Source organism: Gadus morhua, chromosome 17, assembly GCF_902167405.1.
Source record: "Gadus morhua chromosome 17, gadMor3.0, whole genome shotgun sequence".
Classification (NCBI taxonomy): Eukaryota; Metazoa; Chordata; class Actinopteri; order Gadiformes; family Gadidae; genus Gadus; species Gadus morhua.
Genome location: NC_044064.1, coordinates 1,296,407 through 1,319,277, shown reverse-complemented (window position 1 = coordinate 1,319,277; position 22,871 = coordinate 1,296,407). Strand labels below are relative to the sequence as shown.

Genomic DNA, 22,871 nt, shown 5'->3' with positions numbered 1-22,871 from the left:
AGATGCGTCAAATCTCCTGGGTTTGTGTTTCATCCGTTCCCTCACAAACATCTCAAAAGCGTCTTAGCCTGCCTTCATTGAAAAGCCCTCAGAGAATAGGTTTTGTTTTGTCTGCTCTCCATGATAAGAAGTGGTCGCTGAGAGAAAAAGGTTTCTTCCGCCAAGTATCTCCTCGACTGTGTCTCATCTTGAAGTGCTGATCTCAGAAACACGATGGCTACACCTGAGCCCCGGCCGCGCTGATGAAAGACAGCATAACATCTGCGTTCTGAACGTTCAGACGGCGTGTCGCCGGGGACAACGATGGGATCTATGTAAACAACAACAGCTCATCGCCGAAAGAGTCGCCAAAGAGAATGAAAAAGAAACCTTTGTGATTGCTACTTAGAGAAAAATAAAAGGGAAAAAACAAATATACGTTATTTTCACTTCTGAAAACTGTACCGACTGTGAGCCGTCTTGGATGAACGCGTCTGCTTAATGTAAATTGAAATGCCGCGTCTGTCTCCGTCTGGCCTCCCCAGTGTGCGGGGACATCCACGGGCAGTTCTTCGACCTGATGAAGCTGTTCGAGGTGGGCGGGTCGCCGGCCTCCACGCGTTACCTGTTCCTCGGCGACTACGTGGACCGCGGCTACTTCAGTATTGAGGTGAGTCTGCGTCGCCTCAATCTGTTGTGACAACAGACCCTGAAGGCACCCGCTGTGTATTTATAGCGCTGCTTTGAGCGTATTTCAAACCAGATGGACCGCTATCAGGCTGAGATCTTGATCCTCATGCTAAACGCCTTCATGCTAGTTAACGCTGGTTAAGAACAGAAGGAATGAATGGAATCGATTAATGGAACAAATCGTTTCTCATATCCAACAGTAGTCAGATGTTGTTTTCTGTCGTCGTTGAGGGGACTAGGTGATCCAGAGTTTAGGCTGGGATTTGGCTTTTCAGACGGTGGGAGGGTTTGAGCCCTGTCTGGGTTAGAGCTTTGATAGATTCATCAAAAGCCAAAGCTAGCTTCCAGACACTGTGCTATGAGTTTGTTTGCAACAGAAGATGTGATAGGACAGAATACTTGTCTGGTTAGCGTCAGTACGGGCATTCAACGATAAGTTACTAATGGAGCTCATGTTTCATTTTAAACGTTTTATTCGAATATTCAATTTGGAGAATGGGCATAATTCTTTCTCTGATGACGATTGAGGCAATTCAATAAATAAATAATTAAATTAAATATCGACTTATGTTGTCCGGAAATGTTCAGTTGGGCTGAAACCTCGTCAATAATTCTGCTGCACAAATGTTTAACCCCAGACTGACTGGTGGACATCTCCCCACCTATGAAGTCATCCACTGACCCCTCCCCTCTCCTCTGGTTGATCTGATCCACTGACCCCCCCCCCCCCCCCCTCTCCTCTGGTTGATCTGATCCACTGCCCCCCCCCCCCCCCTCTCTGTTCCAGTGTGTGCTGTACCTCTGGGCTCTGAAGATCCTCTACCCCAAAACACTGTTTCTGCTGCGTGGGAACCACGAATGTCGACACTTAACAGAGTATTTCACGTTTAAGCAGGAATGTAAGTACCGCCGTGCCGAGGTGTCGTCTCTCTCCTGGTACTGGTGAGCGGTGGCGCTGGTCCCTGCTCGGCGAAGAACCGCTCAGAGCCCGAGAACCGGGTTCTTCTGTAAAGAGAGAGAGAGAGGGAGAGAGAGTTTAATTATGTACCCAGGCCCTGACGGAGTGAAACTGGTGTTTGCGTAGTAAAAGACTCTATGGTGTGTCAATATTTAATTATTTATATCCTCGGGTTATATCCTCCTCGTTAATAAGTGTACACACGTCAGAACTAGTGCTCTGCTATATCCTGGTCTTACTGTTAGTAGGGGGCGAGGGAAGTGTTTTGTTTAGGTATAATGTCCTTTTACTTTTAGAATATTCTAGAATTGTGTTGCCACCTTGAGAGAACACCATGCTTTAAAGTGTGAGTCTGATTCAAAACATAATCAGTTAGTTCTGATCCTCCTCTTGCTGTGTTTAAACATCCCCCCCCGCCCCCCACTACAGGTAGAATAAAGTATTCAGTCAGTTCTGACCCTCTTGCTGTGTATAAACGTGTCCCCCCCCCTCTTCCCCCCTACAGGTAGAATAAAGTATTCAGAGCGGGTGTACGACGCCTGCATGGACGCCTTCGACTGCCTGCCGCTGGCCGCGCTCATGAACCAGCAGTTTCTGTGCGTGCACGGCGGCCTGTCACCGGAGATCACCAACCTAGACGACATCAGGAAAGTAGGTGGTCCCCGTCGGCGGGTCGTAGAGAGGCTCTCCTCTCCCCGAGGGAGGGAGGGGGACCGAACGCTGGAGGAACAGGAGCTAAGGGAGGGTGCAGTGGATAAAAGGGTTTTGATTTCAGCCGATTGAACCCAGAAACAGGTCGTGGTGAACTAGTGGAATTAACCGTGGTTAAAGTACTGCAGAGATGAGTGCATGGAGCTCGACTGAAATCCCAGACAGACGGACAGACAGACAGGACCTGGGACCAAACGAGATGAGTCATTAGAGAGATGATTAAATGAATGTGTTAAACTCACTGACACCGGGAGGGACACTAACTGCTGTATCTATTTTCACCATCTACAATAAATGTATATTAACCATTAATATAAGTAAATATTATAAATATAACATTCATGGTAACTACTCTATTATTTATTTATTATATTATATGTATCTAAGTATCTATCATATTTATAATACCTATTTTCGATTTTATTAGAAATTTAGTATGATTATATTATTTCCTCCCCCCCATGATTAAAATGACATGGACTCTTCCAATTAGTCCGTGGAACCCCCCACACCTGTGCATAAACTGAACCCCCCACAGCAGATATGAACTCATCCGTCCTCACGGGCCGACACAACAGTCACAACGCCATAGCAACGGGAAAACCTACATTTACGTACAAAAGTGGAGAAGTGTGTTACATGAAACCAAAGCTGCACTCAAAACCAAAGAGGCGGCAATCAGTGCGAATGAATCATCATTCACCCCCCCCCCCCCCCCCCCCCCCCCCCCCCCCGCCGCCCTTTGAAGTGTCCGTCACTTGGCCTCACCCTATCCCCCGTAATCCGGCTATCGTTTGTGTGTGTGTGTGTGTGTGTGTGTGTGTGTGTGTGTGTGTGTGTGTGTGTGTGTGTGTGTGTGTGTGTGTGTGTGTGTGTGTGTGTGTGTGTGTGTCAGCACTGGAAAGCAGAGCCCCTGTTCTTGATGACCTAATCATCCTGAGTGAACAGTTAAGCATTTCCTGCCCTCCCACTGAATCTGTTCCAAGGCTTCGTTAAAGGGACTTCGTTAAAGGGACTTTGTTAAAGGGACGTTGCATCTTTACCGCGTGCCGCGCTCTCCAATCCCTCCAGGAGCAGTTAAGGGCTTTGGAATGAGTCGGTACCCTGGGGTAACAGACGGGGTACGGTCGCTGAACCATTATGTAGGAGAGTTTACCCCGATATGGGATTTAAACAGCGAGCCTCTGGAGTTGACTCTTCCGCTCTGTGGAGCAACAATACTAAGGTTTTACTTTGTTTATTTCTATAAATGGGTCGTACGTGATGGGAAAGCATCGCAATAAAAATAATTGTATAATTATCGTAGTTGATTGTGTTTCATGTATTGTGATTCTGTATGGATTGTTGTTTTTCCCGTTTTGTGTTCGTATTTAATAACATAGAAAAGAATCTGATTATACTTCGTTATTCTCTTGTTTGAGTTGCGCTGTCCTTTATGCTGCGGTCACACAATCAATGTCCCTTCAGGGAATAATGGAGCGCACCCGAGATGAATGGATGAATTAATCAAGTGTCACCTTACTTTATTGAAGTGCTGACACCGAGACTGAAAGAATCTCTCGCTCTCTTGCTTTCTTGCTTTCTATCTCTCTCTCCTCTCTCTCTCTCTCTCTCTCTCTCTCTCTCTCTCTCTCTCTCTCTCTCTCTCTCTCTCTCTCTCTCTCTCTCTCTCTCTCTCTCTCTCTCTCTCTCTCTCTCTCTCTCTCTCTCTCTCTCTCTCTCTCTCTCTCTCTCTCTCTCTCTCTCTCTCTCTCTCTCTCTCTCTCTCTCTCTCTCTCTCTCCTTTCCTCTCTCTCTCTCTCCTTTCCTCTCTCTCTCTCTCTCTCTCTCTCTCTCTCCTTTCCTCTCTCTCTCTCTCCTTTCCTCTCTCTCTCTCTCTCTCTCTCTCTCTCTCTCTCTCTCTCTCTCTCTCTCTCTCTCTCTCTCTCTCTCTCTCTCTCTCTCCTTTCCCCTCTCTCTCTCCTTTCCTCTCTCTCTCTCTCTCTCTCTCTCTCTCTCTCTCTCTCTCTCTCTCTCTCTCTCTCTCTCTCTCTCTCTCTCTCTCTCTTCTCCCCCCCCCCCCCCCCCCCCCCTGCAGCTGGACCGGTTCAAGGAGCCCCCAGCCTACGGCCCGATGTGTGACCTGCTGTGGTCCGACCCGCTGGAGGACTTTGGCAACGAGAAGAACCAGGAGCACTTCACCCACAACACGGTGCGGGGCTGCTCCTACTTCTACAGGTAGGGCCTCCGCCAGAGACCCGGGGTCCGTCCCCCCGACGTTGTCCTCACCTCGTCCGGGAACCTCAAAGTCGATGTCTGGTCTCTGGTCTCTGGTCTGTGATTCGCTGCACGTCACTTTTGATAAAAGCGTTTTGTGAAATGACTAAATAGTTAATAGGGCTACTAAAAAGTTAATGGCGCTGCCTCGCATAGCTCGGCTCTGGAAGGATTGGCAGGAAATGAATGGCTTACGACTGCGCTAATGGATTTATCGCTCCAGCCATTGATCAAGTAGAAAATAAAATATATATTTTTATATATATATAAATATGCGTCATGGCTCCAGGCGGACCAGCAGCGGTAGCCTTCCCTGCGCGTCACATCATTAGAACATGATTAGTGATTCTTGGCACTCACAGCCGGGGAAAACAAAGGCGTTACTTCGGGCGCGGCTGACTTGTGATGGACGTTTGCCGTCGTTCATGGAGAGGTATTATGGACCCGCAGAAAATAGCGATGGAAGAATCTGCAATAGATGATTGGACGATGAAAACGATGGTTGCGTTGTGTTGGTTGTGTTTGCTCGGGAAACAAGGGCGTGACGAATGGACGGCAGCGGGATCACAACGTCAAGTACGGTCATGAGTCATCGAGGAGACGGATGGTTTGTGAACGTTCAGAAACTAGTTAGACCTACTCCAAGGACTAGACGGCGTCCATTTTCCCACCCTTAGTGAACTCATCTTAACATGACGGTTAATGTCGTGCGTGTTTCCCAGGTGGCACGAGACAGTCCACCTTGTCGGGTCTTCTCCAGAGACCGACTCATTTCCATTTCCATTCGGGGCATTTAGCAAATGTTTTTATCCGAAGTGACGGTTCAACACATTCACAAACCGACGGCGGAGTCAGCCACGCAGGGCGACAGCCAGCTCGTCAGGAGCAGTCAGGGTGAGGTGCCTTGCTCAGGGACACCTCGACACTCTGCTAGGAGGAGCCGGGTATCAAACTAGTAACCTCCTGGTGACAACCACCTGAGCTAAACCCACCCCTGCACTCAGCAGATGTTAGCGTTAGCAGTCACCAGACGTTAGCTTTATTGGGCACCCGGCAGCACCCCTGAACAGCTTCTCCTGCCAGCGCTCACACTGAGAACGCTTTATTTTCATTTTATGAGAACATTCAGTGAAAGGGAAAAACTACAGAACGTTGCAAATAACCAGAAAAAGCGAATCCACTGGTAAGTGGTTGGTTGTGGCGCAGCAGCAATGCACCAAACCTCCTCACCACTGGAGCGGAACGGTTTGTCCCGTCTGGAAGAGCGCAGGTACAAACATCGTTCAGTAAATGATCATTTTAGTGTCTCCGGAATGGGAGGGTAAAATAAAAAGAGAAGAGAAACTCTCTGCAGATGAAATTCCCTCGCCGAGGCTGTTAATGTGCCAGAGATGGGTTCAGCTGGGGAACTTTGAGGTCCATTTCCTCAGCGGGCAGGAGTGTTCGGACCGGTGTGTTCTTCAGAGCGGTGTGTTCATCGAGAAGCCGAGCGAACAGCGGGTCGCAACGGGGACGTTACCTTCTCTCTTCGTCTCTTCTGTTGGCTGTGGACACAGAGCAGGGACTTGGGCGGCGGTCTGATGAGGCGGCATGTTGCTCAGGAGGTAGAGGTCGACTGGTAACCTGAAGGTTGCTGGTTCGATCCCCGGCTCCTCCTAGCTGAGTGTCGAGGTGTCCCTGAGCGAGGCTCCTCACCCTGACTGCTCCTGACGGGTTGGCTGCCTTGCGTGGTCGACAACGCCGTCGGTGTGTGAACGTGTCCATGAATGGTTGAAATTCAGGCAGTATTGTAAAGCGCTTTGAGCGGCCACTGGTTAGAGAAGCGCTGTATAAATGCAGTCTATTTACCATTTACCATCTAGCGACAAACGGAACGACAAATTGTGAAGCGGAAACCCTCCGTTTTCTTTGTTGCATGTGAGTTGCAACAACCGAAGAATATCAGCGACTACAAAGACAGCATCCCCCCCCACCACCGAACCAGCGGGGGTGACGTGATGCGAGGGAATCCCGTGACCTTTCACTAGAACGGCCGACAGCGAGGGAGGGGGGGGGGGCGGGGCTCGCAGCCTGACGATTTAAACCGGCAGCAGCCACGCATTATCCCGGTCAACCAGCTGTATGGTTTCTCTCGGGTGCCATTCCCAGAGGGGGGGGGAGAGAGAGAGAGAGAGAGAGGAGAGAGGAGAGAGAGAGAGAGAGAGAGAGAGAGAGAGAGAGAGAGAGAGAGAGAGAGAGAGAGAGAGAGAGAGAGAGAGAGAGAGAGAGAGAGAGAGAGAGAGAGAGAGAGGAGAGAGAGAGACGAGTCTGGAGGTCAAAGATCAGGCCGCTGTTCTCCGCCATCATCTCCAGCTAAAGAGGGTCTTGGGTGGAGAGGGAGAGAGAGAGAGAGAGAGACACTCACACAAAAACACACATACACTCACACAGACACAGAGAGAGAGAGAGAGAGAGAACACTCACACAGACACACACAGAGAGAGAGACTCACACAGAGACACACATACACTCTCACAGACACAGAGAGAGAGAGAGAGAGAGAGAGAGAGAGAGACACTCACACAGAGACACACAGAGAGGGAGAGACTCACACAGAGACACACATACCCTCACAGAGACACACAGAGAGGGAGAGTTTATTTTATGAACCCAGAAGGAAGTGAGAGTAGTAATCTCTGTGTCCCGGCCGCCTCCTCTAGAACAACGTGACGGTTCCCTCTCCCTCCCTCTCCCTCTCCCTCTCCCTCCCTCTCCCTCCTCCCTCCCCACGCTGACAGTTGATGCGGCGTGTTCGCCGTGACCCGCGGGCTATTCTCGGTCTGCTCTGATGAGCTCGCAGCTCGGTACAGAAAGTCAGTTTATTGCGATCTCAGTGTGGAACCTCGCTGACGCTGTAGGGTCGGTGACTGGTCGGCGGGATCTGTTCCCCGGTTTGTTTTTGATACGGCGCCTTCGACCGCAACGTCACATCGTGTTTGTAACTCAAGCGGAGTGGGGACTTGTGGCGGAGGTTTTAATCACGCATCGAACGTTTTAGTGTTTGGTTTCTGAGACGAGATGGGACAAAGTCCTCCTCAATAAAATACATTTGGGTAAAATAACAGCAGCCAACATAATACTCAGCCTTTTTGTGTGTATACATATATATATATATATATATATATATAATATAGATATAGATATAGATATAGATATTATTTTATGAATGCACATTTTTACTTGCATATTTATTTATTTATGTAGTAATTCACATTTTTTGTACGGATGCAGGTTTTTCTTGATTTATATTGTCTTTCTGTACTTTTGTGCTTCTATTTTACTTGCTTCTGTTCTATTTGAACAAATGGGACTAAGCCATAATACAGACCTGTGTGTGTTTTGTGTGCGTGTGTGTGCATGGGTGCATCCGCATAGTATGGGAATGTACATACGTATTCTACCGTACTGTTACACGTGATGTTGTTACGTGTCTAACCCTGATGAAGAGGAACACCTCTGCGAAACAAACGAAAGCCAGAAAACACTCAAAAGGGCATTTTGTCAAGCGGATGTAAACCACCGCAATTACATGCAAAGCGAGAGCAATTATCGTTTCCCCAAAAGAAGGGAGACGGTTTTACGAGGCAGGACACGTCCACCTCCAGCGCCGCTAAATCCTCCGCCGTGACATTTACGGCCAATCCTTTAGCAGGGCCACACTTTCTTTAACCGATCGATTGCAATTATTGGTTGCAGACAAAGTATATTGAAGGCAGTATTGCGAGGCCTGTGTGTTTCTGTCAATCAATACCGTCCCCGACTCATTCAGTTACATGCATTGATTATTCTGTGTGCTCTTATTGAATTGGACTGCTGTTATTTATTTATTTATGTATTCATTAATTTATCCCTTTATTTAACTTCCCCCCCCCCTTGATGTATTGTAATTATTCTCTCTCTCTCTCTCTCTCTCTCTCTCTCTCTCTCTCTGTCTCTTTCTCTCTCTCTCTCTCTCTCTCTCTCTCTCTCTCTCTCTCTCTCTCTCTCTCTCTCTCTCTCTCTCTCTCTCTCTCTCTCTCTCTGTCTCTCTGTCTCTCTCTCTGTCTCTGTCTCAGCTACCCGGCAGTCTGTGACTTCCTACAACACAACAACTTATTGTCCGTCATTCGCGCACATGAGGCACAGGATGCGGGGTGAGTGTGACACGACACACACACACACACACACACACACACACACACACACACCCCTGAATCCAGTGAGCCACAGTGGGGTATAGCACACAAAGCCTTTCCCAGTGTTTGCTTCAAACCATCTTTCTGTCTCCCTGTCCCACTACATGTCTGTCAGTCCATCTGCATGTAGATAGACTGACTGTCTGTCTGTCTGTCTGTCTGTCTGTCACTGCCTCCCTGGCTGTCTTGCTGTCTCCCTGTCTTTTTCTCCCCGTCCCCCTTCTTTGTTCTCTCTGTCTGTCTGCCTCTCCCCCTGTCTGTCTGTCCTACATGGTTTTGAACACTGTTTCCCCCCCCTCCCTCCCCCTCCCTCCCCCTCCCTACTCCCTCCCTCCCCCTCCCTACTCCCCCATTTGAAACCACAACAGCAGCTCACGGAGGCTGATGTTAAACGTTGAACAGTGTTTGTGGATGTGATGTACGGTGAAGCGGCGGCTAAACACTCATCTGAGGTTACAATACACCTCTTTAGGTGCTTCCATTTTGTTTTCGTGACCGCTATCTACCGCTGTCTCCACCGCCGTCCCGACACCACGCCGCACATTCCGCCCCGAGGCATTCTGGGAACAGTAGGAGCCGAACGTCCTTGGAGCTAATCCCAGCCCCCCCGGGCGCGGGGCTGGCCGTTCCTGGGAGCGGGCCATGTCGGAGCGTCCTGCTCCGAGCGGGAACAGGACGCTCCCCCCCCCCCCCCCCCGCGACGGGCTGGCCACCGCTCAGACGGGCTGCGTTCAGGAGCGCGCGCTGTTGCACTCAGCGAGCAGTAGTGGGTCTGGTCGAGTGCTCTGTGGATCGGGGGCAGAGGCCACGACCACCTCCTCAACTCATTGTTGTTTTATTTACATCTGTAGTTAGAAGTAAATGAAGTTAGTCCCGAGTAGTGGGCCGACATTTCTCAGAGAGACCAGACGACACACACACACACACACACACACACACACACACACACACACACACACACACACACACACACACACACACACACACACACTACGAGGGGGGGAGGGGGACTCTCTTTAAGCTAACATTGGCGGTCCCCAGAGCTCCTTGCATGTCCCCTAGCTCCCCCCACATTTAGCACGGGGACCCCCGCCTCTCCCCTGGAGACTCGCCCTTGCAATACCCGACGGAACGACAGCAGAAAACCAACGACACGTTGTGTCGTGAAAAACACATCGGCTGCCACTAATCACGTCCCCGAAGACTGGTGACCGCGCTGTCATCAGCCCTCTCCCACCCATAGCTCACTCCACGGTGTGTGTGTGTGTGTGTGTGTGTGTGTGTGTGTGTGTGTGTGTGTGTGTGTGTGTGTGTGTGTGTGTGTGTGTGTGTGTGTGTGTGTGTGTGTGTGTGTGTGTGTGTGTGTGTCTCTCTCTCTCTGCAGGTACCGCATGTACAGAAAGAGCCAGACCACCGGCTTCCCCTCATTAATCACCATCTTCTCCGCGCCCAACTACCTAGACGTTTACAACAACAAAGGTAAGCGTGATGTCACTTCCTGTGGTGAGACGCAGGTAAACATTGGCCCGTAGCTGGGGTGGACGTGTAGCGTTGTGTTCATCACGGTGTACCCACTCGCCCGCTCCTAAAACGGACACTGAGATTCTGAGAGCTGAGATCTCCCCGTCTGCCCCAGTCCAGAGATGAGTCAATCCGCTTTCACCCCATTGCACTTTTACAAGCACACTTAGGAAGTTAGGTACACTATTGTAGTGATATTTGAGTTCCTGGTCAATATTATCCTGTAACTGGTAACACCACTGGTAAACAAATGTAAACATTAGCCTGCAAGGTGTGTGAATGTGTAGCGTTGTGTACATCAGTGTGTACATTCCCACCTGCGCCTTCACTGGTTGACGGTAATGTTTCAGTTTGTTTTGCACTGTTGGTTATTTACAATACAAACAAAACACAGACGTGTATTCCATCGGGAGGCGGTAAGCGGCGGTCGTTTGTTCAGCGTAGGAGTGACACAGCGGGGAGGCGGGGAGGAGGAGGGGGGGGGGGATCTGCCAGCTCAGCTCTTTAGAGGGTCTTCTGGTGGTTCAGCTCTGGGCTGGGCCCCGTCTGGCCCAGGAGTGGCCCCGGCCCACCTTTTGGCGTCGCTTTGGTCCAGAGGAAAACGAAAAGACAGGATCGCCGATTTTTTAAAGCATGAGTCAGCATCGTAACGGACGCCAATCTTCTTTTTGTTGGGGGGAAGGTCTAGTGATCTGTTGGTGGTGTGCGTTTGTGTGCGTGTGAGCGTGTGTGTGTGTGTGTGTGTGTGTGTGTGTGTGTGTGTGTGTTTGTGTGCACGCACACCCAGTGCGTGCGTGAGTGTGTGTGTGCGCGCTGCAAGAAGCCTCCGTCGTGTTTACATTACATTTCCTCGGCCCGGGGGCCGAGTTCTTCACGCTGTCGTAACCGTGACGTGTCGATTCTCCGTTTGGTTTCATCGCTCGCCCGCCCGAGCTTCGGTAAACGAGAGAAGAGCGGCCAAGCGCAGAACGCCGAACCAACTGGTGACATATCAAAGCTGCTTTTACTACACAGTCCTGGCATCATTTGGTCTGGCCTGGTGAATCTCTCGGGAGGGAGGGAGGGAGGGAGAGAGGTGGAGAGAGAGAGGGAGAGAGAGACTCACTGCTCTTAAGGTCAGCGTAGCGTTTGATGTACGCGACCACGCACCGGTTTATCCCAGTCGTGAAACGACTGGGATTTTCTGCTCCGTCGTCGTTTTTCTGCTCCGTCGTCGGGTGTGCGTCTGAAGCCGGTGTTTCAGTCTCCTTGTTGTGTTGTTGTTGTTGTTGTTGTTTATCAGAAGGGCCGGGCGGGGGGGGGGGGGGCTTCCTGAGGGGGTCGTTGACACCGCCCTCATCAGTCGTATGAACGGTGCCCACCAATCAGCCCCGAGTCACTGGGGGGGGGGGGGGGCATCTTACCCCTCCGCTCTGATGGATGGCCAATCGCTGGGCGGTATAAATCTAAAAGGAGGAGGAGGAGGAGGAGGAGAGGGTATCAGCAGGTCCCATCAATCTAGGAAGGGTTTGGCAGATTACCCAATGAAAAGCAACCGCACACACACACACACACACACACACACACACACACACACTCTCACACACACTCAGCAGTAAACACAGCCACAGGCCAAACCACACATCGAAGGATTAGGGCTTTGGCAGTGATTTAATTAAATGTGTTTTGATCAAAGATTGCTGATTCGTATATGCCACCGGTTCTCTTGATTCTCTTGGGTCTGGGTCGAGAAACGGGGAACCCAGGGGTCCTGTTAGTGAACTACCAGCCCCCGGTGCCATCAGTCGGGGGTCTATTGATGGCTCCCCCTGTCCCATCAATAGCCCCAGGTCCCAGCGCTGTCACAACACCAATTATGGGTCTCTTCTCTTCCAGGGCCCAGGTAGCAGAGTTACTGTCCCTAGTGTGGAAGCTCTTTACTCCAAACCTTGCGAGTATTTGTCGTTTTTTTTTTTAAACACTGGAACAGCCGCTTAAAACACGTGATAGGCTCCTCCCCCAGTCTGCCGAGTTATGTCCGAGACACGAAGCCAACAGGAAACAGAGTAGTGAGCAGTAGAGGGCAACATGGAGGCCAGTGAGGCTATGCTGCTAGTTATGGGGGAAACCGTTTCAAATCGGTGTCTTATCCCGAAGAACCAAATCGTTGTTGCGTGTCGTCACCCGTCGACGCCGGAGACGTGGGCGTCGCAGCGTCATTCACCTCCAGGTCATTATCAGACGCCGCCATGTGAGGCGACGGCCAGCTGGTCGGTAGCAGTCAGGGCGAGGTCACACCAGGGAAAGGGGCACCAATGAGGGGAGTGAGGGGACACCTCGACCCTCACCTCAGACACATGGCCCTGAAACACGGCCACCTTTTGGATTAAGGACCAACCATTCCTAGCGGTTGAAGAACAACACAACGTAGCATTAGCCGTTAGCGTCGGGAGCTAGGCCCGTCGCGCGCGGACCGCTGTCCTAAAAAGGGTTGGAGCGGAGGATGCGCTGTTGTTGCTAGGCGAGAACTGTGTGTGTGGCCCCGTGGAGATAAGGGGGGGGGGGGGGGGGGGTCAGGAAGAACAATGGGTTTGCCGTTTGCTTTCATGTGAAACGAAACAGGATAACCCTCTGTGTGTGTGTGTGTGTGTGTGTGTGTGTGTGTGTGTGTGTGTGTGTGTGTGTGTGTGTGTGTGTGTGTGTGTGTGTGTGTGTGTGTGTGTGTGTGTGTGTGTGTCCTTTTTATTTGTGGTGGGCAGAGAGGGTTGGCTGTCGTGTGGAGATAGCTGAGGGCTAAGACACACACACGTACACACACACACACACGTACACACACGTACGCACGTACGCACACGCACACACACACATACGTACACACACACCACTGCAAATAAACAGCAGGGGGGGAGCCAGGGTGGGGGTGGAACGACCGGGTGCTGCTGCCCCCCCACACACACACACACACACACACACACACACACACACACACACACACACACACACACACACACACACACACACACACACACACACACACACACGAACACACACGTACACACACGTACGCACACGCACACACACACATACGTACACACACACATACGTACACACACACATACGTACACACACCACTGCAAATAAACAGCAGGGGGGGAGCCAGGGTGGGGGTGGAACGCCCCACACACACACACACACACACACACACACACACACACACACACACACACACACACACACACACACACACACACACACACACACACACACACACACACACACACACACACACACACACACACACACACACACACCCCATGAAGTGTCAGAGAGACGAGCAGCTCTGTCCGGTGCTGGCGATGCTTACTGTGAATGTTTTAGTTTTTAGGGGTGTGTGTGTGTGCGTGTACACGTGTGTGTGTGTGTGTGTGTAGGTGCGTGCGTGCGCGTGTGTGTTAACGGGAATGCCGGGCAGCCGAGATCAACGCCCTGTTTTCGGGAGCGGCGAGGGAACGTTTGGCCGCAGAAGATGGCGACTGCGTCCGTGTGCAGAGCCGCAGTGCATTCTGGGTACCGTGAGGTACCCGCAGTGCATTCTGGGTACCCCCCCCCCCCCCCCTCTGGTGAGGGTGTGCCCCGTGGCGTGACGCGCAGGAGGACATGAGGACGCGAGCGCAAACAGGCTGGATGTGTCGGCGATGCCCCCCCCCCCCCCCCCCGGCGACGCCCCGCGGTTATTCCGGGCCCGGGGGGAGGGGGCCTCGGGGAGGGAGGGGGGAGGGGGGGTAGGGGGAATTCTGATGCTAATACTGGGGGCGCAACCTGATAGCCCGGGCAGGGCGGGGGGATGTCTGAGGGGGGGCAGGGGGGTTTAATAGCCGGCGTTGAGCCCCCCCCCCCCCCCCCCCCCCCCCCGGTCATAGACGGAGGGGAATCTCCGAGCAGGATTAGCAGTCCTGGCCTCGCCGTTACCGGGGGAAACCAGGGTTGCACCGCCCCCCCCCCCCCCCCCCCCTCATCCATTAAGAAGGAGGGGGAAAATCTGTGTTACCGTGGTAGCAGACTCGGCCTGCCGGGAGGTGTCTCCCCCCTCCCCTCTCCCCCCCCCCCCCCCCCTTCCTTCAGCTGAGTCTCCCTGCAGCAGGGAGACCTGCTGGAGTGTTGCCAAGTATAGCCACCCTCCTCCTCCTCCTCCTCCTCCTCCGCCTCCTCCTCCTCCTCCTCCTCCTCCTCCCCCACCTCCTCCTCCTCCTCCTCCTCCTCCTCTTCCTCCTCCTCCTCCTACTCTGCCTCCTCTACCACCATCGCCTCCTTTTTCTTCTTATCTCCTCCTCCTCCTCTTTCTCCTCCTCTCCTCACAATGTTGGAACGCTTTAGTAACTCAACAGTTAGTCTCTCGGGCGAAACCTCCTAGGACAGCTTCAAATCTATCGCCTTTCTATCTGAATCGTCGCGGCACCGCTGTCGTGATTCAGTTTGCATTTCGGCCGAAATGAAATGAAAACACTAATAAGGCCTCCGCATTCGGGTTGAGTGAAACCTGAGCTTATGGTCAGGGGAGACGTCATAGGCTGCAGCCATCTGTCAATCCTGTAGAAACGCCCCCTTTTACCTTTTAGCCTGAATAAGTATTTATGGAACAATTATTTCTAAAGTAGACTTTGTTGTTTCCACAAAACGACTCTGCTGAGAGCTGAGCATAAAATCCTGTTATTTATTTTTTTAGATGCAAGCTGTTGAAGTCATAAATTCCATAAAACATGACGTGTTTAACATCTTAACGCAAACGGAGCACTCGGTCATTAGCAGAGCAGAAGACGGTAAACACAACGACTCGCTTCAGTGGTTGTCTTCAGAGGAGCCGGCCCATCAGTCAATTTAATGTTTTCATGTCGTCATGTGTTCATGTGTTTATCTTTTCAACATAAAATACAATAAAATGGCCACCATTTTAACTCAGTGGCTAGCACTGTCTAGTGAGTTAGCACTGGCTAGTGAGTTAGCACCGGCTAGTGAGTTAGCACTGGCTAGCTGTGGCGTGAGCTAGCGTTAGCTTGGCAGTGTTGATGATACAGTGGTCTCTCTGCCGGCCCGAGATGCCAGGGCGGGAAAGTCCCCTCTAGTCCCCCCGCAGCGGTGTCGGCTTTCATCCAGAAGTAGGTCGCGGCGGCGGCGGGCCATGCTAACACCCGCTACGCTGACAGCGCAGGCAGACGTTTAAATCCTCCCCCAGCGGCTGCCGGGTTCACACCTTTCTGCCGTTAGAGATGGAGGACGTCTCAGCGACAGGGAGAGGGGTCAACAAAATGGAGCTGGACCTAGAAGTTGTTCTTTTAATTTTAGTTTTTTGTTTGTGGTTTCTCTTGACCTTTTTGTTGCCAGGCTGTTGCTGAATGCCTTCATGGTGACAGGAGTGGGCTGCTAGCGCCTGCTTGTGAGCGTTGTTGTCAGGCTCTCCTTCCAGAGGCCGGTCCGATCGTATTTTTATTTCATTTTTCACTTTTTCATCTGCCTTCGCGAGGCTGGCTCGTATCGAATTACAGCTCATCAGTGTAACCACAGAATAGCCTTTTCTGGTCAAACAATCTCATATTTTGTCGACCGTATCCATAATTAAGTCATTCCCCCTGTGTGTGTGTGTGTGTGTGTGTGTGTGTGTGTGTGTGTGTGTGTGTGTGTGTGTGTGTGTGTGTGTGTGTGTGTGTGTGTGTGTGTGTGTGTGTGTGTGTGCTCGTGCGCGTCCACACTGCCTGCTGGGGTGTTTAATGAAATTTCGAGTCAGTAAATCGATTCACCACTATCGCTTACTCACGGTGCCGGCTGATAAGCTTTAGGAACAGTTCTCTGGCGCCCCCTGCCGCCCGCCGGGCCTCAGTTCACGCCGTTCTCTGGCGCCCCCTGCCGCCGACCGTGCCTCAGTTCACGCCGTTCTCTCGGAGCCCCCTGCTGGCCGCCGGGCCGCAGTGCACGCCTGCTGCAGTTTGCTGGAAGTTTCTAAAAGCTTGAAAACTGTCCATGCGTCTGTAGTGTTGTTGTGTTTCAACATTTGAGTTACGGATTCATGTCTCTCTTTGATTTTGTTTTAAAGTTGATCATATAATGTGAAGCAATCCATTTTTTTTTATTATTCTATCAAATAAAGGAAAGGAAAATCTGTTTTAGTGTTATTTTCTAGTGGTTTAAAAAGAGCCAGAGAAGATGCAAAGACAGGCTTCTATTTTTTGCTTATCAGATGTTTCCAAGATCGAGTTGTTCATTGAAATACTTTTCATCTTGGATATTTAATACAGAAATGTTGCCAAATCTTTGTCATATTTGTATACCTTTTACACATTTAAATCTCCAGATCCAATGTTCCGGTGTTGTGTTTGTGTGTTCCAGCGGCGGTCCTGAAGTACGAGAACAACGTGATGAACATCCGGCAGTTCAACTGCTCCCCCCACCCCTACTGGCTGCCCAACTTCATGGACGTCTTTACCTGGTCCCTACCCTTCGTGGGCGAGAAGGGTGAGCACACACACACACACACACACACACACACACACACACACACACAAACACACACACACACACACACACACACACACACACACACACACACACACACACACACACACACAGACACACACACACACACAAAGAGACACACACACACAGACAAAGAGACACACACACACACACACACACACACACACACACACACACACACACACACACACAAAGAGATACACACACACACAGACAAAGAGACACACACACACCCACAAGGAGACACACACACACACACACACACACACATACACACACACAAACAAAGAGACATACTAACACATACAAGCGCACACACACCCACACACAGAGACACACTAACGCACACGCACACACACACACACACACATGCAAATGCATAGACATGGACACACACTAACAAACGCAATTGCTCACTCGCACAATCACTCTCACTTTAATTTCTCTCCCAATATCACTTTCATTCGTCTCTCACTTTCGTTTCTCTCTCACTCTCATTCTCTCACTCTCATTTTTCTCTCAACCTCACTCTCATTTCCCTTTCACGCACACACACATGGGAGAATTCTAGGTTTTTCTCTTTGTCCTTTTTTGAAAACAATCATTTCTGTTTGGACCCAAAACATGCCAGTGCTCATTGGGATGTTTGTATTTTAAATGATTGTGTGTCATAAATTATTTACAGATAATAAAACAAACACATATGCCATTAAACGCAACCTTCCAATGCTGGCAAGCACAAAAAAAAAGTTTTCGCTCAATGTTTAGAAAGAAAATATTTAAGGGCTGCTATGATAAGTCAATTATTTGATAGCTTCATCAACGGAAAATGTATTGAATCTAATTTTGTTGATTGAAAAAGGATTTAGATAAATCGACTATGAAACTAATCCTAAATCACCCCCCTAAAACGTGTCTAAAAACAAGAATAATTCAGTGGCTAAAATATTTGTGCTTTTTAAATATATATAGATATATAGATATGTATGTATGTATGTATGTATATGTATATGTATATATACATATATATATATATATACATATACATATATATATATATATATATATATATATATATATATATATATATATATATATATATATATATATATATATATATATATATATATATGTATATATATATATATATATGTATGCATGTATGTATGTATGTATATATATATATATATATATGTATGCATGTATGCATGTATGTATGTGTGTATATGTATGTATGTGTGTATATATATATATGTGTATATATATACATACATACATACATACATACATACATATACATATATTTATATATTTAGAAATATTTTCCTCCGCTAACTGAAATGTCCCACTTCCTCCTCCTCCTCCTCCTCCTCCTCCTCCTCCTCCTCCTCCTCCTCTCCAGTCACTGAGATGCTGGTAAACGTTCTCAGCATCTGCTCCAGCGACGAGCTCACCACCGACGAGGAGCTGGACGGTAAGTGATCGGGAGGGGCCCGGGGCCGCAGGGGCCCCCAAACGCCCAGAACCGCCCCAGCAAAGAGCCTCAGACAACCACAGGGTCCCGACTGTGCGAGTTACAGCGTGTTGCATAGAACCGGCCACTAGAGGGTGCTGCAGTGCACGACTCAACACACTTTAGCGTCAAACTTCTGTTCGGTCTCTCTTTCCTCCTCTCTGTTTGTTTGTTTCCTTCATTATTTATTGCTTCAGTTTAATTTCCTCCTCATTTCCTCAGTTCAATGCAGATATTGTCTACATCTCAATCCTACAGTCAAACTGCCTCATCTGTAGGTTTTCCATCCCTCAAAAGTATGCCCATTACAGTAAACACTGCTTACAACACAACACAAAATAACGTAACACATAGTCAATCACCCCACAGCCCTGACACTTTTGCGACCTTTTTTTTGCAAAGCTTTTTAATCAACAGAGGGCCGAGTAATCCTAAATCCCAGTCGCACACATCAGACACATCGCACACATCGCACATAGCCCTGCACTCCCTCAGTGTGTTTAGTGAAGTCACGTCCGCGTGCGTCAGTAGACCTTAAAGAGGGACAGGAAGGATTTGGTGAGCTCATTTCCTGTTTTGGTAGGGTTGGATTGAGGGAGGGTGAGGAGGGAGGGAGGGCGTTGCCTTCGCAGTAAAATGAATGCTAACAAACGGCCACAAAGTCATTGGAGTCCACGACCTGTCGTTGGGTCTCCTTCCCTGCAGAACACCTGTACTCTCCCAGGTTCTACTTCTCTGTTCTCTTTCTATTCTCTGCCATTCCATCTATGAGTATGATCTGTTTTTTCAGAAACCCCATCAACTTAATATTGTTTGCCATTTCATCGTCTCATAATCACTTCAGTATTCTGTGTTCATATTTGACTGTTTTAAACCATCTCTCTCGCCAACTTTCTAGAACGCCCCTGCTTTGATGTTGTGTTTCCATGGTTTCTCCTCATCTAATGTCATCTCTTCTCTTCTGTTTTTCCGAGTTTTAGTTCAGCCACTCACTTCCTTCTTTCCATCCATCTCTTCTGAGCTTCTCACGCCCTTTTCTTTGTATTTTTGTATCATCACCTCTTCCTCCAACCTTTCCAAAAGCCGTCCCATCATCACCATCGTCACTCTGCAGCCATCCACTGACCTCTTCCTCCCTCTGTCTCTCTCTCTGTCTGTCTCTCTCTCTTTCTCTGTGTTTTCCTGTTCCTTTGTCCTCCTCTTCTCTTCTGGGGGTTGTGTCTTGAGAAGGACAGCTAATATATGCCCCAAAGAAAGGTACAGACTGCAGCTGTGCAGACATCCGGCCTGTTGGTGGTTTTGTTCCTCCAGTTTCCTTGCAAGCCTAACATAAAAAACCCCTCTAACATGTGGACTGATGACTTTTACATCTACATTTACATTTACATTTAAAATCAGGACTTCTAGAAGACTTCTTTGATCCAAAGCGACTTACAATGAGAACATTTATCAGAAGAAAGAAACAACAATATATGACTGTGGGCACAGTAAGGATGTTCATAGAACCAAGTGCCAAGCACTAACTATCACTAGGTTAACCCATTCCCCGTGTACAACAAAGATAGCCAGGATACGATGTGTCAGGACATACAACATACAACAAGTGCGTAAGAGGGTTGGGGGGGGGGGGGGGGGGGGTAAGGGGGGGAGACCTGACGTAGAGATAAAGGAAACAATCCGACCCTAAACAGAGTGGACAATGCCTCTTGTTATGGCCGACGTACTTTCAACTTGATTCTCCTGATTCTCCTTCAGCCAGTCAAACGGTTTTCCTCCACGGGGCATTGAACGCGTCGTGGTAAGACAAACAAACGGCTAAAACACCTCGTTCAGATGAGCTGGCCGAAGAGAGACGTTCCACCGGGCGTCGCTGCAAGCGGCTGACAGGCTGTCAGATGCCATGACGCAGTCGTTGCTAACCATTTTTGCGACGCAGCGGGTGAACTGGCGTTGAACCTGGCGTTCGGCAAGACAGCGCGGTAATCTTCGGTAACTGCTGTGAATCCGGTGATAGCAGCGAGGGGAGAGCAGTACAAAGCAATCCCCCCCCCCCCCCCCCATCCCATGATGCTCTTTGACCCTTTTATCTTTTGCCTTTGTTTCAAACTTTAATCTTTTATTCTTAATTATTTCCCCTTTATATATTTATTCCCCATCCCGGCTGGTTTGTTGGTATTTTGTGATAATTCTGTTTTTGGTACAGAATACATTTTTGAACTCTTAGTGATGTCGTTCTGCACATAAACATACACACACACTCTCACTCTGTAACAAACACACCCACTAACTCTATAAAAAACACACACCCTCTCTAACACACACACAAACACTCTCTAACACACACACAAACACTCTAACAGACAGACAGACAGACAGGCAGGCAGGCAGGCAGGCAGGCAGGCAGGCAGGCAGGCAGGCAAACAGACAGACAGACAGACAGACAGACAGACAGACAGACAGACAGACAGACTCTAAGAAATGCACACACACACACAAACACACACTTCTCTAACACACACACACACACACATGCGGTCGGGGAAGCTGTTTACTACTCCATTAAACCGGGCCCATTTTGGAAACAGATTTCAGGAAAGCAACTTTGAGGTGAGCCCCTCTTGTGTGCTAATCACCGCCCATCAGCCGAGCACCTCAGGGGAGACCGTGCGGTCGTGACCGCTCAGGAACAGCGGAGCGTTTCGGAAATAGAAACTCAATTCAGTGGACGGCAGCGACGGCATGATGCACAGGATGATTGCGATGATTGTTGTGAACCTTGCCGTGATGCCCGTTGGATTCTACGCATTTTGTTCAAGCTAAAATAACCGCATTGTGCTTGTGTTAGTTTTGTTGTTGGAGGACGAATGTACTTCTAGATTCTAACTCAGCCCTCTTTAGGCTTTCTAAGAAGTCTTTCCTAAGAAATGTTTATAACTGAGGTTGCATTCACCAAGATGTACACAAACACACGCCAAGACACACTAGTACTACACGCACACACACACACACACAAAAACACACTCACACACACACACAAACAAACATATGCACATACACACACTTGCACTTCACATACACACTCACAGGTACTTCACATACACTACACACATTATGTAACTCGTTATTAGGTTAAACATGGGCTCCATGTGCACGTTGGGACACGTGTTTCCTCGTGTGTGTGTGTGTGTGTGTGTGTGATCATGTGCCCCCCCCCCCCTCTCTGCAGTTGCCACAGCCTCCGCCCGTAAGGAGGTCATCCGCAACAAGATCCGCGCCATCGGGAAGATGGCGCGCGTGTTCTCTGTGCTCAGGTAACAGCGCCCTCTGACCCCTCTGAACCCTCTGACCCCTCTGACCCTCTGACCCCTCTGCTGGTCCTGGGGGTCTGGTCCCGGGCCGGGGTCCGGCCAGCAGAACCCCGGCCCTGGGCCGGCCGGTCTTCAAAGGGTGGATGTTGAATCTACAGCTTCTCTGTTCTCTTGGTGCTTTTCCTGTTTGTTCTCATTATCGTGTGCGTGTGTGTGTGTGTCTGTGCGTGTGTGTGTGTGCGCGTGTGCGGTTGTGTGTGCGCGGTTGTGTGTGTGTGTGTGTGTGCGTGTGGGTCTGTGTGTGTGCTTCTGTGTGTGTGTGTGTGTGTGTGTGTCTGTGCGTGTGTGTGTGCGCGCGGTTGTGTGTGTGTGTGTGTGCGCGTGTGTGTGTGTGTGTCTGTGTGTGTGTGTGTGTGTGTGTGTGTGTGTGTGTGTGTGCGTGTGCACCAGGGATGGAAATTGAATTGTGTCACTTCACCCACCACTGTGTCGGGTAATACTTTCCAGTCAGGTCCGATCAAATTTGCATATTTAATACATTCGTCATACGGCGCTGTACAGTTCCACAACCATCACTGTCAACATCCGGCCCCCTTCTTCTTCTACGCCTCTCTTGCTGAACTGCGACGGTCAACATCCGGGATAATATACCGGTAACTTAAGGTTAAGAAATTAACCAAGGTTTTCTGATATATGAGTGAGGTATCTCACTATGGGACACGCCCCTCGTGCCCCCCTGGCCAACAAACGTGACGTCTGCCTGCAGAGGAGGGGCTCCCTCCTACTACATAAGTCACGTCTTCTCTTCAGTCTATAGGCCAAACACCTCTTCCTCGCTCCGGGCAAGGAGGGTGGTCTGGTGAGATACCTCACTCATGTATCAGAAAACCTTGGTTAATTTCCTTCAATATTCGCTCGGTATCTCACTATGGGATATAGTAAGTCCCGTATTGCCAAAGAAGTACCAGTGCAAACCCATCAAACAGGCATGTTCACCGATCCAACGCTCAAGGCTGTGTGAGACAGATTAGGCGCAGTAACATCCAACCTGTAGAATCTAGCGAAAGTGTGAGGCGTCGCCCAGCCGGCAGCCGCACATATCTCTTCCACTGAGACCCCCTGAAACAGTGCCCAGGATGCGGACATGCCGCGAGTCGAATGTGCGCGCAGGCCGATAGGGGGTTCCAAACCCACGCTATTATAAGCCATGGCTATAG

At 49.7% G+C, this 22,871-nt stretch overlaps 1 protein-coding gene across 6 annotated transcripts in view; it reads left to right on the top strand.

Annotated features, from left to right (window-relative positions):
• LOC115529350 (serine/threonine-protein phosphatase 2B catalytic subunit alpha isoform) overlaps nt 1-22,871 on the top strand; it is a gene marked incomplete at its 5' end in the record, with an annotated part of 41,406 nt that overhangs the window by 7,360 nt on the left and 11,175 nt on the right. For 3 of the 6 annotated variants that reach the window (XM_030338000.1, XM_030337997.1, XM_030337996.1), the window contains 10 exon segments: nt 525-649; nt 1,457-1,568; nt 2,133-2,278; nt 4,416-4,555; nt 8,689-8,766; nt 10,193-10,287; nt 16,687-16,812; nt 18,236-18,307; nt 19,577-19,603; nt 21,573-21,657. In XM_030338000.1, coding sequence (XP_030193860.1) covers nt 525-649; nt 1,457-1,568; nt 2,133-2,278; nt 4,416-4,555; nt 8,689-8,766; nt 10,193-10,287; nt 16,687-16,812; nt 18,236-18,307; nt 19,577-19,603; nt 21,573-21,657 — 1,006 coding nt within the window. 6 annotated transcript variants of the gene reach the window in all.